Source organism: Lytechinus pictus, chromosome 6 (assembly GCF_037042905.1).
Source record: "Lytechinus pictus isolate F3 Inbred chromosome 6, Lp3.0, whole genome shotgun sequence".
Classification (NCBI taxonomy): Eukaryota; Metazoa; Echinodermata; class Echinoidea; order Temnopleuroida; family Toxopneustidae; genus Lytechinus; species Lytechinus pictus.
Window position 1 is genome coordinate 3,884,614 of NC_087250.1, and position 12,303 is coordinate 3,896,916.

At 38.8% G+C, this 12,303-nt stretch overlaps 1 protein-coding gene across 1 annotated transcript; it reads right to left on the reverse strand.

Moving 5' to 3' along the window:
• Window positions 1-1,258: 1,258 nt before the first annotated feature.
• On the reverse strand, window positions 1,259-10,486 carry LOC135154498 (uncharacterized). The gene is made up of 3 exons (XM_064100711.1): window positions 10,387-10,486; window positions 8,423-8,507; window positions 1,259-7,292 (listed from the first exon to the last, which is right to left on the reverse strand). Exon 3 carries the CDS (start codon window positions 7,141-7,143, stop codon window positions 5,452-5,454), a length of 1,692 nt encoding a protein of 563 aa, XP_063956781.1. The 5' UTR covers window positions 7,144-7,292; window positions 8,423-8,507; window positions 10,387-10,486; the 3' UTR covers window positions 1,259-5,451.
• Between the last annotated feature and the right edge of the window lie 1,817 nt (window positions 10,487-12,303).

The window sequence follows — 12,303 nt, forward strand, 5'->3', positions numbered from 1 at the left end:
CAAGATGACGGTGATTTCATTGGCAATTTCGTAGATGTCAATCTCCTACGGTTTTGTTTCTTACATCTCATCCAGGTAAGAGCAATGGCAATTTTTACCTCCATTTTAGATTTGCATGACCATCGACCAAAATTAAGAATCAGAAATTAAGATTAGAAGAAAATCTTTAACTTTACTTTATAATATCATATAGATCTAGGCCTTTAATTGTTCTTTTACAGTGATCAACTTTTTTGTTCGCACTGCAAATGAATTGAAGCAGCGCAAGGATCTGGTTCTGGACATTTCAGAATGTCGATCCCCAAGAAGTAACGAAGTTGGATATTGATCAAACTTTCAAAAGGATCAATGTAAAAAAAAGTTGGGGCGTTTTTGCAGGGTAGCTTTGCCCCCCCCCCTCCAAAGGGTCAGGGGTGCTGCTCTCAGGGGCCTGATTTAATATAGCATTTAGTAACCGAAGCCATAGATGTTTAATCATGCTTCAGTGCCGAATAGAATATTGCCAAACATTTTACATTTTAAATTTCATGTTTCCTCCCTTGTGTCTTTTGTTGACGGTATACTGGTTTATGCTTAAAATATTAAATGACGCCGTTTTATCTCTTTCCCATCTCAATTGCAGGCTGAGCTTGATGAAGTGGTAGATGTATGGGATCGGCATCTCATTAGACCATCGAGGAACGTCCAAGCTCCTAGCGGCCGCCCAAACATCATGTTCAACTTGCCGTCTTTGTACACTACAAGAGATTATCTGCATGGTGTGAGCCAGGAACGTATGCAAGCATGCAAAGAGGAATGTGTTTTCAGAAAAACAATACCATGTGATGAAGACATCTTTGAACTCTGTTGCATCGTGATGAATGAAGTTGGGTACGAGTATCCAAGAGACCGACACGGTGCTCGACTTCTTTATGTAGCTCTTCGACGTGAGATAACACACTTGCTTAACAATTAATTCTGTCTGAAGGTGCAGCAGCTATAGGTTCAAACCAACTTAACCAAGGAATACAAACAATGCCTGTTCATGTGGGTGTGTTTTAAGTTTTTCCTTTTTGTTCTTCTTAAGGAAATAAGCATAGTCTAATTGCCTTCTCGCCAATCATTGGTTTTGTACACAGTTTGACCTAGATTATCTGGCCACTATCTGGCAAGGAATTTTTTTTCCTCACTCTTTGCTTCAAGATTGAGGGAAAGTTTCTTACTTTGTTTTATTTAAATTTTGTACAAACAAAATGAAACAAGTCTGGAACAAAAGCTTGCCATTTAAATGTATAAGTTTGTTCATATACCAGTTTAATTAAGTAATAGGATATGCTCTATATAGAGACATGTTGTCTAGGACTTGTCTCTCATATATGGCCAAATCAATTATCTGGATGAAGGCCGGTCCCGACCAGATAACCGAGGTCGAACTAAAATAATTCAGCAATGAGTCAATGGAGGTTTACATTTCAAAGTGATGGACAAGTATTGATTTCTTGTAACTTTTTATTGAAAGTAGAAAAAAAGATTGACACAGATCTCGGTACAAAATCTATAAGGACTACATAGGCACTATGTAGGCATCTTAAGCATTTTATTGAAGTTTTTCATACTCAACTTTCTTACTGCTTTGTTCGCCTTGGACATATTGTAATTGTTCTGTTCATGTCATATTACTACATGTAATTAAATCAACTTGATTATCTTCCAGACTTGCCTTTGATGTTCTATGTGTTATACATACAACTCGGACTCATGGACTCAGTAGCATTATGGCACTGCATGGGCCAGCAGCTGTGGGTATGCGTTACTTGTGACCATCTAATTAAGGCCCCAAAGTTTAAAACAAAAAACATATATTGACCCTATATGGAAAGTGGCACTGAACCAAACAAATTTACTGTGGACTGTGGAGCCCTACAAGTACATGTATGTTACCAAAAACACACATTCAATGGAATCTGCAAGTGGGACAATGTACATGGTTATTTTCAAGATTGGTAGATAGTGAAACACAGCAAAATGAAAGTCGTATCATTAATTCTTCTTAAACCAACTTCTCTGGTTTTTTATAATATGCCTTGGACCAATAACAATAAAACACAAAAACGCCATAAACGTTCTTTCACTATGGTCATTTGGTCCAGTTAAAATTAACAACATGAAGGATTCTCTTGGTACTTTATGATATGCCTTAACCAAACAACATTAAAACACAACACCATAACTGTTCTCAAAGCAATACGCCTACCTACCATGTTCATGGTTATTTGCAAGATTGGTAGATAGTCAAAACACAACAAAATGAAAGTCCTAATAACCCGTTGAAGACTAGTCCTGATTATACTCCGGCTGGGGTCTACGGGAAATGTGTGTTATAGCAAAATAAGCTCGTCTTCAACGGGTCAATTCTTCTTTAAATAACTAACTTTTTCCAATAATATACCGTAAAGTAAACGAATTGAAGGTTCTCTTGGTTCTTCATTATATGCCTTGGACCAATAACATTAAAACACAACACCATATTAAACCCATTTGATCCGAATAAAACATGGCATGAAGGTTCTCTTGGATCTTCACGATACATGTATATCCTTGGGTCCAACATTAAAACACACCACCCTGAATGTTCTTTTCATGTCACTTCATAAACCCACTTAATCCAATATCCTTGAACACCGGGGGGGGGGGGGGGGAGGGGGGTACATGCCTAGTAAGGTATACACAGTACAGGAGTGTGACGCTCTAATGGGCGACTTTTTGGCCCAAAAAATTATACTATATATTTTTGCCCATTTCGTCGATAAATTGCACAAAAAGGTAATTATTCTTAATAAAACCCCTAATAATGGGTTCCCTTCTCCGCCAAAATGAACCTTAACAAGTGGAATGCCTCTGGCCGTCTCACCTGCATCACGCGATTCAATATAGCAGCAGTGCTGATTTTGAAAACTACTATAACTCGCACAAGATGTTCAGTGATACTTGGTTACTCTTATTTCTACGTTTTATGAACTAGACCCATACACTTATAGAGATATGATGGTAATTCAACATATACCCCCAACGTGGCCAAAGTTCATTGACCTTACATGACCTTTGACCTTGATCATGTGACCTGAAACTCGTACAGGATGTTCAGTGATACTTGATTACTCTTATGTCCAAGTTTCAAGAGAAAGATCCATCAACTTTCCAAGTTATGATGGTAATTCAACAGATACCCCCATTATGGCCAAAGTTCATTGACCTTTGACCTTGGTCATGTGACCTAAAATGCGCAAAGGATGTTCAGTGATACTTCATTACTCTTATGTCCAAGTTTTATGAACTAGACCAACACACTTTCAAAGTTATGGCGGTAATTCAACAAATACCCCAATTTGACCAAAGTTCATTGACCCTAAATGACCGTTGAACTTGATCATGTGACCTGAAACTTGCACAGGATGTTCAGTAATACTTGATTACTATTATGTCCAAGTTTCATGAATCAGATCCATAAACTTTTAAAGTTATGATGGTAAATCTACAGATACCCCCAATTCGGCCAAAGTTCATTGACCCTAAATGACCATTGACCTTGGTCATGTGACGTGAAACTCATGCAGGATGTTCAGTGATACTTGATTAACCTTATGTATAAGTTTCATGAACTAGGTCCATATATTTTCTAAGTTATGATGACATTTCAAAAACTTAACCTTAGGTTAAGATTTTGATGTTGATTCCCCCAACATGGTCTAAGTTCATTGACCCTAAATGACCATTGACCTTGGTCATGTGACGTGAAACTCATGCAGGATGTTCGGTAATACTTGATTAACCTTATGGCCAAGTTTCATGAACTAGGTCCATATACATATTAAGTTATGCTGTCATTTCAAAAACTTAACCTCAGGTTAAGATTTGGTGTTGACGCCGCCGCCGCCGCCGTCGGAAAAGCGGCGCCTATAGTCTCACTCTGCTATGCAGGTGAGACAAAAATGGGTTGGGTTTTGCGGCTTCAGCGACACACTCCCATCAGAACCAAATCTGAGTCCCCCCCCCCCTTGGGTTTTAACATCATATTATGACTGTTCTGTGTTTCTTTGTGGAATTCCTGGGTCTAATATGATTTAAACTCAAAACAGTGAACCAAAATTCACTTGTTAATTAAACAAAGATGGGTTCTCTTCTATAGAAACATCATGTTAAAAAAAGCCCATTTATACAATGAAAACAAGGGAAAATCTTGGCAAGAAGAGCCAATATCAAAACAAAGTGCAGTGTATCAAAATGTACAAAATATTTGGCATATTATAGTCATTGAATTTAACACCATCATTGTACAAAAACATTGATATTCTACAGTCTCTTGAACTCTCTTCGTGAACCAAATTGGTCCTACATTAATCTAATTCAAAATGAAGGTTCTCTTTAAGTGCTTTGAACATGATATGCCTTGTATCATGTACATTTTAACAACAGATCATTTTAATTATAGGGTAGAATACCTCATTTCGATTACTTAAGAGTGAATCGACATAAAATCTACCTATTTTAAATTGGGGCTTTATTACTGCACATACTTCTTTCTTTGGATTGGTTTTCAATTTTGTCTCTTTCTGATGTCAAATACCATTTTGATAAATTTGAGCTCATTATTAATAGGAAAATTGAATAATGTACATACATCTATATTCATCCAATCAAAGCATATTCGGAGCAAGAAAAAAAATGCAGCGGGAAGTGGTTGTCTCTATGGTAATGTTAGTAAACAGATTTTCCAAAAGTGACACAGAAGATTTGTTCACCTTTCACAAAAATCGTCTATGCCCACCAAAGAGTGAATGTAATGGCAAAATGAGATCATCACTGAATCACGCACACCCACATTTATCTGAAATGGTGAAATACGTTTATACATTTGGTACCAAAGTTACTTGGGAAGCCATTTTCTGAGAGTACACTTTTGTGATACACTACATTGTATGTATAAATACCAGATTGATTTCTGCATATTAATTCATTCAATATAATTTTTTGGTGTTTCAACACCATATCTGAAGCATGAAGATGTTTAATACTAAACCTTTGCAAATATGCACAATTGCTATCACTGCCATATGTCTCACACCTGCAAATTTCAAGCTAATTAATAAATGTAAACAATTAGAGAAGACAGCCTACTTTCATCTTCATAAAGCAATGAGTTGTTCTGAGGAAGTTTAATAAAGGACAAAAATAAAGGGTTTTCTGCAAAATGTAGTCAGGTAGTGTTATGTTTATGCTGCATATTTAATTAATGATGCATGCTGCGTACGGGAAGTCAACTTTGAACTTGGGTAAGCCTTCATGTTTCTCAAAGCCAATACACCGATATTTGACAGTTTCCCGCATTAATTTAAGATATAAAGCAACAAAATTCAAGATTAAACTTGAAACTGTGCAGTACCCTGGAGGAAATGTACGAGTAACCAGTAGCCATTAACCAAAATCAAAGTTCATATATCCTGATGCTAATACACAATCCCACTCTTGGCGAAATTCCCGGTAACTTCCATAGGTACTTGGAAGTTCAAGAGTAGGCCCACATGTATGTGCCACTGGTCGCCTGCCTGCACCTTCTAGAGACGTGAATTGAACCATTATTTTGGAAACGCTCATCACTTCAGATCCTGTCAGAAAATGCATTAATTTTTTCAATCCTTTCTTGTCTTGCCCCTTAATGTACTGCATGAGGAAACGCACAGTGTTTGACTCTTCCTGGTTGGATGGAATAGCTGAAAAGATCTCACAGACTTTCTTTGTTGTAGGTTGGAGCTCTTGGTATATGCTGAGAACTACCGAGGGGGTTGGAAGCTTGCTTAACAACTGAGGAGTCACAACTTCCCTCATACACTGCATCGCATAGCTCCCGTTCTGGATGATGACCTTTTGCGCCAACTGGAACATAAGTGCTAATGATTCCCCTTCTTTTGGTATGGTATGCCCACCTTCTCGGTCAAGGAGGTCAACGAGTGCTTCATGCTCTTCCTCTGTTGTGTTTCCAGACAGTGCAGACTGAACACAAGCTCGATCTCCATCATTTAGGTAAAGCTTGAAAGACTCCATCAAAGTGTCAGGCAGGACTGCATCTTCACCAAATAGCATGCCAATGACGAAAGCTGGTGCCATTCTAAGAGGGAAAATTTTGTGGTCTATGAATCCTTTCACAAGGATTCTTCCAACGGCTTTCCACTCTTCTGGCCCTAGTTCTGGGCACAAACCTGGAACTCTGAAATCTTCCCCATCAGCATACATTTCAAAAAATTGTTTCCAAAAGATTGTGTAAACATCTCTCGACACTCCTTCTGCATCAATTCCAAGTTCGTCCACAAACTCGAATTTTAGAGGGGATGTCATCATATCAGGTGCTTTGAAAATACACAGGAGTTCAGTTATAACCATGCATCTGTGCAGCTTTACCAATGAACGCTTTTCCAACTCTTCTCCCAGAATTTGTAGACCTTGTGTTAGTAGTGGTTCCTCAATAGCAAGACCTTCAGTTCTTGAGGGTGGAGCATTGCTAGTGCTCGGTTGCTCATGATCGGACTCCATTTCCTGCTCCTGTTCTGGTTGTGGTACTAATTCAAAGAGGGTTAGATCAATTACTGACTCAATGGCAGTATGGCTAATACCCGTTTCCGGAGTCAACGGAATCATTGGTAATGTTTCATCCAAGTCCTCATCTGCCTCATCAGGATAGAATGAGATGTCTTCGTCAGTGTCATTGGATGTCTTTTGACTCTTTCCCTTCTTCTTTGAGCAAATATATATCCGCAACATTTTTACTTCTGTCTCTAGGTACAGATCTTCTACATTACCCTCGGAAAATAGCTTTCCTCGAAAATCTTCCACATGGAAATAGAAATCATCCACATGACCTCTGAATGACATATTATCTGGAAAGAAAAGTCTCTTCCCCTCCTTGATGACATCGCCAGCTGTTGCATTTTTCCCCAACTTTAGATGCCTCGTTCCGCCACCCTTAGATGTTCGAATCTGCTTGTACTCCATACTGGCCACATCAAAGTCTTTCCACCCTATCTCCACCCTCCTTTCCTCTTTTTCTGCATTCCTGTTACCAATATTTTTCTTCTGAGATTTCTTGATCTTAATTTTTAATCTGTCTACCATTGATGGCTTTGCTGCTTTTGGTGAACTAGTAGAGTATGATGGCCCTGATTCACACTTGCAAAATGTTACCACTGCTACCCGGTCTCCATATGCTGGGATGTACTGGGATGTTTCTTATCATCAAGCAATGGGATTATTTCCACATCAACCTAATAAGAACAAACAAAAAGATAAAATCTTAGCTTTACTGAATATTGAATTAACATAAAATAATATGATATGATAGACACCTGGATATCTTCCCCAAAAGTCAATATTGTGCACCACCCCCTGCAACCAATCAGAAGCGCACATTTTGGACTTGAGATTCAATTTCAACCAATCAGAAGCACGCATTTTGGACTTGCGAATAATTTTTTTGAGGTGCAATATTAAATGTAGTTTTCCTAATTAAGTTCTTTCTTCCCCATCACAACTCATTGTTTTTTTCTTCTCCAAATTGGTGCTGTGCGAAAGGGTGGGTAGTGTCGCGTCACGTTGCGTGGAATGCCCCCACCCCCCCCTCCACCCCCGGTTTTGCCGAATGGGTGCAGGACTTTTCTATTATAATATTGATATTTGATAATAGGTCTTCTGATAATAAAAATAATGATGATGATGATAACAATAATAATATTTATAATTAATAGAAAGAGAGGAGTCTAAAGCCTCCCCCTCCCCTTCTTAAATTCCCATAAAAAGTATCCCTTTATCTTAATATTTATAATTCATTGATTTTATTCATACCTTTTTTAAATTCAAATCTCATGTGCCCCTCTGGGTTATCAAAGGGCATGGCCACAAATGATGTCAGTTCAGCATTCACTACAAATTTTGTTGGGGGAGTGGGGGGGGGGGGGAAAACATTTTTTTAATTCGAAATTTAGTCCATAAATTACTGTTAAAAAGACATTTTATGTTTTGAATTTTTGGAAATAAAACCTCATTTGAACTGTTGAACTGAACTGTATATGTCTCTCTTCAAACCCTGCCTTAGTATCTTGTTAGATGTGTGCTTTGTCTTCTGTGTGTGTGGGTGTACATGTGTCCAGGTGTGTTAGGGTGTGTGTGCATTTGTGTGTCTTTGACACAAGACTTGCACCCCAAGCATCACTTCTCCAACAGCATTTCATCACATTTCCAGCAGATGGATGAGATGGTATCATTTTGCCTTCTTTGGAGATGAAGCAATGTAGGGTGCTTCCCAGGCGTCCTTTTGTCATTGGACGGCAGAAAAGTAGCAACACTTCTTTACAGTTATGCTCAAAACTCTGCAGCCAACTCTTGTACAGGTACTAACCTTATCTTCAACCATTTTCTGGATTATGTCTTCCTTCAGCCCTCTCTGTCTGAGGAAATCTTTCAATTTCTCCATGATGACTATACTGCAGATGGAAAGAAAAGTGAATAGAAATAAATAAATGAAAAGTGATGAATAAAAGAAAAAAAGTTTTGGGTATGCATAATGCATCCTTACCAGGTTCGAATGTGAAGGGATGGGATGTTATACAGCAGATATATCACATATATTCCACTAATATTTTCATAACTGCAGTATTTTCTTTCATCATTGATATGCTATGTGAGTATCCTAACAAAGTTTCTTATAGTCACATAGAACATTAAAGATGTACTTTTCCTGTATGTTCAAGCCCAGTTACCGGTACTCGCAATGACAATAAAAAAGAACAAAAGTAACAACAAGAATACTACTATAATAAGAACATTAATAGATGTGAGATATTGTGAGTAGGCTATGTACCACATGTTTGTGTACACACACTTGGGTCGACCCCCGTCAATAGCAAATAATCCCTCCAGCCCACGATCATCATTCTATCATTGTCATAAAGTATCCATATCCCCCCCCCTGGCTACGCAAAACACATTTCTATACTCTTTCTCGACTGTGAATACGTCTGACTGACATTATAGTTTTATTTTCTCTTTTTGTCTTAACTGAGCCCAGGGGCGGATCCAGCCGGTGGCAAGGGAGGGGGCCTAAAAAGGGGCCCACTTCGTGCGAAAATTTTTTTTTTTTTTTTGGGGGGGGGGGCAAAAAATTTTTTTTTACTATGAGAATACTTTTTTCCACCGCCACCCCCCCCCCTTGGGCGCCAGGGGTAGTGAGCACAATTTTTTTTGGGGGGCACCCCAAAAAAAATTTACTATGAGAAGGCTTATTTTTTTTCCAACGCCACCCCCCCCCCCCCCCCCCCCCCCCGTTGCCCCCTCTTTCTTTCTCTCTCCCTCTCTCCCCCTCTCTCTTTTTTTCTCTCTACCCCTCTCTCTATATTGATAGGTTCACATGGTGTGATTACCATGATAATCAGAATAGATTGATATATATGATGACGGTACGTAAATGTAAGGTGAGGTAGATCTAGGCCTATATCAGTATATGTAATTAAGAAAAGTAATATTTCAAAATGATATTGTGTGGGTTTACGTTAATTTTTAAACTCACCTAGCTGGCAATCACATTCACAACAGTACTTGGAAGTGTAATTATTTAAGCTTTGGAAATGTCTGACTTGTTATAGTTATAACAGGACCCCCTCCCCGCCCCCCCCCCCCCTTCTCTCGATTCCTCTCTTGATCCAACTCTCTCCCTATATATGGATCGAGGTTGATTAATCATGATATTAAGAAGAGATTGGTAGATATGACCACGGTATATAAATGTTTAGTGAGGTATTCTTAATTAAGAAAATAATTATTATGGGCCTACTCTTGATTTTGGGTATGTTTTAGTAGGATATCTCCACGCCGGAGTTATGGGTCAAATCTAGATACGATTCCGAACTAGCGTCGGCTAGGCTAGACAGAAAAGTCTGTTCCGACTCTGAGGAGAACAGACAGATTTTTGTGTCTAGAGCTATAGGCCTACGTCACTCAAGGCTTGGTGATAATGTGAAATATTGATATCAATATTTCACATTATCACCAAGCCCTTAAGGCTACTCAAGCCAAGACCAAGCCATAGCTAGCTTCAAAACAATCAAGCTGCATACATTCGGATGGCTAAGCGCTGAAGGAGGAGCTCGCCGGCGATGGCTAACCGGCCTGGGGATGCAGCGGCACCCTCCGTTGATACCCTTTTCGCCGGCCTGGTCGGAACGAAGTCAGTCCTAATTAGACCTAACGTTACAAGACTGTGAAGACTCTCAATTAAATATAAATCGCTCTATCCTAGGCCTATAGGATAAAGGTTTATAGTCGATCTGTAGTCACGTTAAAAGCAGTAAAATAAAGTAAACGTACCAATACATCTATCCAGGTCTTACTTGTCTCCGTCCTTGGCATGCATGACCGACCCCACTCAGAAAATCGTCAGTAGCATGCTTCTTCTTCTTGTTGTTATAATGTTGGGTACCCAGGTCTGTTACCAGGCTGAAGCCAGCGCACAAACCCAGCGCACAGAATATAGTGCAGCAAGCCAGCGAACAAACCCAGCGCACAGAGCTATCGCGATACAAAACGCCCAGCAACGTGTGCGTAGTCTATTAGTTGCAGACCCTAAATACAGCTTAAATTCACAAACGTCTCGAATATTGTCATAATGCGCACGGAAATGGTATTTAGTTAAAAGGCATAGTTACCCAAACTTACCGTGATTGAAAATATGGAATTTCCGTTATGCATTATTCCACATTAAGATTGCTTCAAATATTAGTATATGACTGATAACATTTGATTACAATCATAAAGAATTGAATGGAGTATATATGACATGACAATGGCATATGCAGTGCAGCTGAAAATAATACAGATCAAGAAGAATCAAACACGGGATCAAACAAAGTTGGTAAAACAATATCGGACAAGGATAACAGAGTTATGATATTTTAAAGATCCGCATTTCGGACAGTTCTATATGCATTTCTTTTTTAACATTCAATGGAGAAAAGTAATCTCTTCTGTATACTTATTCCCACTTTTTTTTGTAATCATAAGAAATCATGATTATTCAAAGTTCCTCCTCCTAGAATTAAAAATATTGCATCAAAAATATTTAAAGCATTTGTTCATTAATGGACATTATTTTGATATAAGAGACATTACATGATTAAAAAAATGATTTCATGTAAGAACATTTTATATAAGCAAGACGAAAGTTGGAACACGATCGAAATCATAATCACTTCAAATGGATAGTCATGACTGCGTGCATTTTATTTTCACAAAATACTGCTGACTTCAATATTCATTATCAGATTTTGATGATTGCTTCCGTATTCTCCTTTGTAAATTTAACTCTTATTGATAACTATATTATTCCCAGCGCGGAGGATGAATCAATTTTATGTTTTCTAAGTTTCCTATATGTATCAATATATTTTTTAATATTCCCTTAAAAAAATGCATAAATTAATGATTTTATGTGAAGGATCAGTCCCTCTCACATGGGCCTTGAACCAGGGGGGGGGGGGGGGCAGACCCACATTACATTCTCAATAAAAATTACATACTGAACGACATTGATCCATGCATCCCTTGCGTTTCGAGAAATCTTAGACCCGGCCCGTCCCCCTTTTCTGTGCACCACTGTTCACCCCTAAATCGATGGAATGACTAATAAAGATCAATTTCGCTGATTTTCAAGACATAAAAAGGTGATTTCGATTAGCGGCGAATTTATTCCCAGCCCCCGGCCACCAAAGTGGAATAGTTGGAATACACGTACATAATATATAGCACGCCATAACAGCTCGCGCGATATTTTCGGCAATGCACCCCCACCTTTCGGGGCACCGTAGACCCCGTCCTCCTTTTCTGTGCACCAATGTTCACCCCTAGATCGATGGAATGATTAATGAAGATCAATTTGGTTCATTTTCAAGACATAAAAAGGTGATTTCGATTAGCGGCGAATTTATTACCAAACCAAAGTGGAATTGTTGGAATACACGTATATAATACATAGCATTTTCGTCCATGCACCCCCTACCTTTCGGGGCATCGTAGACCCCGTCCCCCTTTCCTGTGCACCAATGTTCACCCCTAAATCGATGGAATGACTAATAAAGATCAATTTCGCTGATTTTCAAGACATAAAAAGGTGATTTCGATTAGCGGCGAATTTATTACCAGCCCCCGGCCACCAAAGTGGAATAGTTGGAATACACGTACATAATATATAGCACGCCATAACAGCTCGCGCGATATTTTCGGCAATGC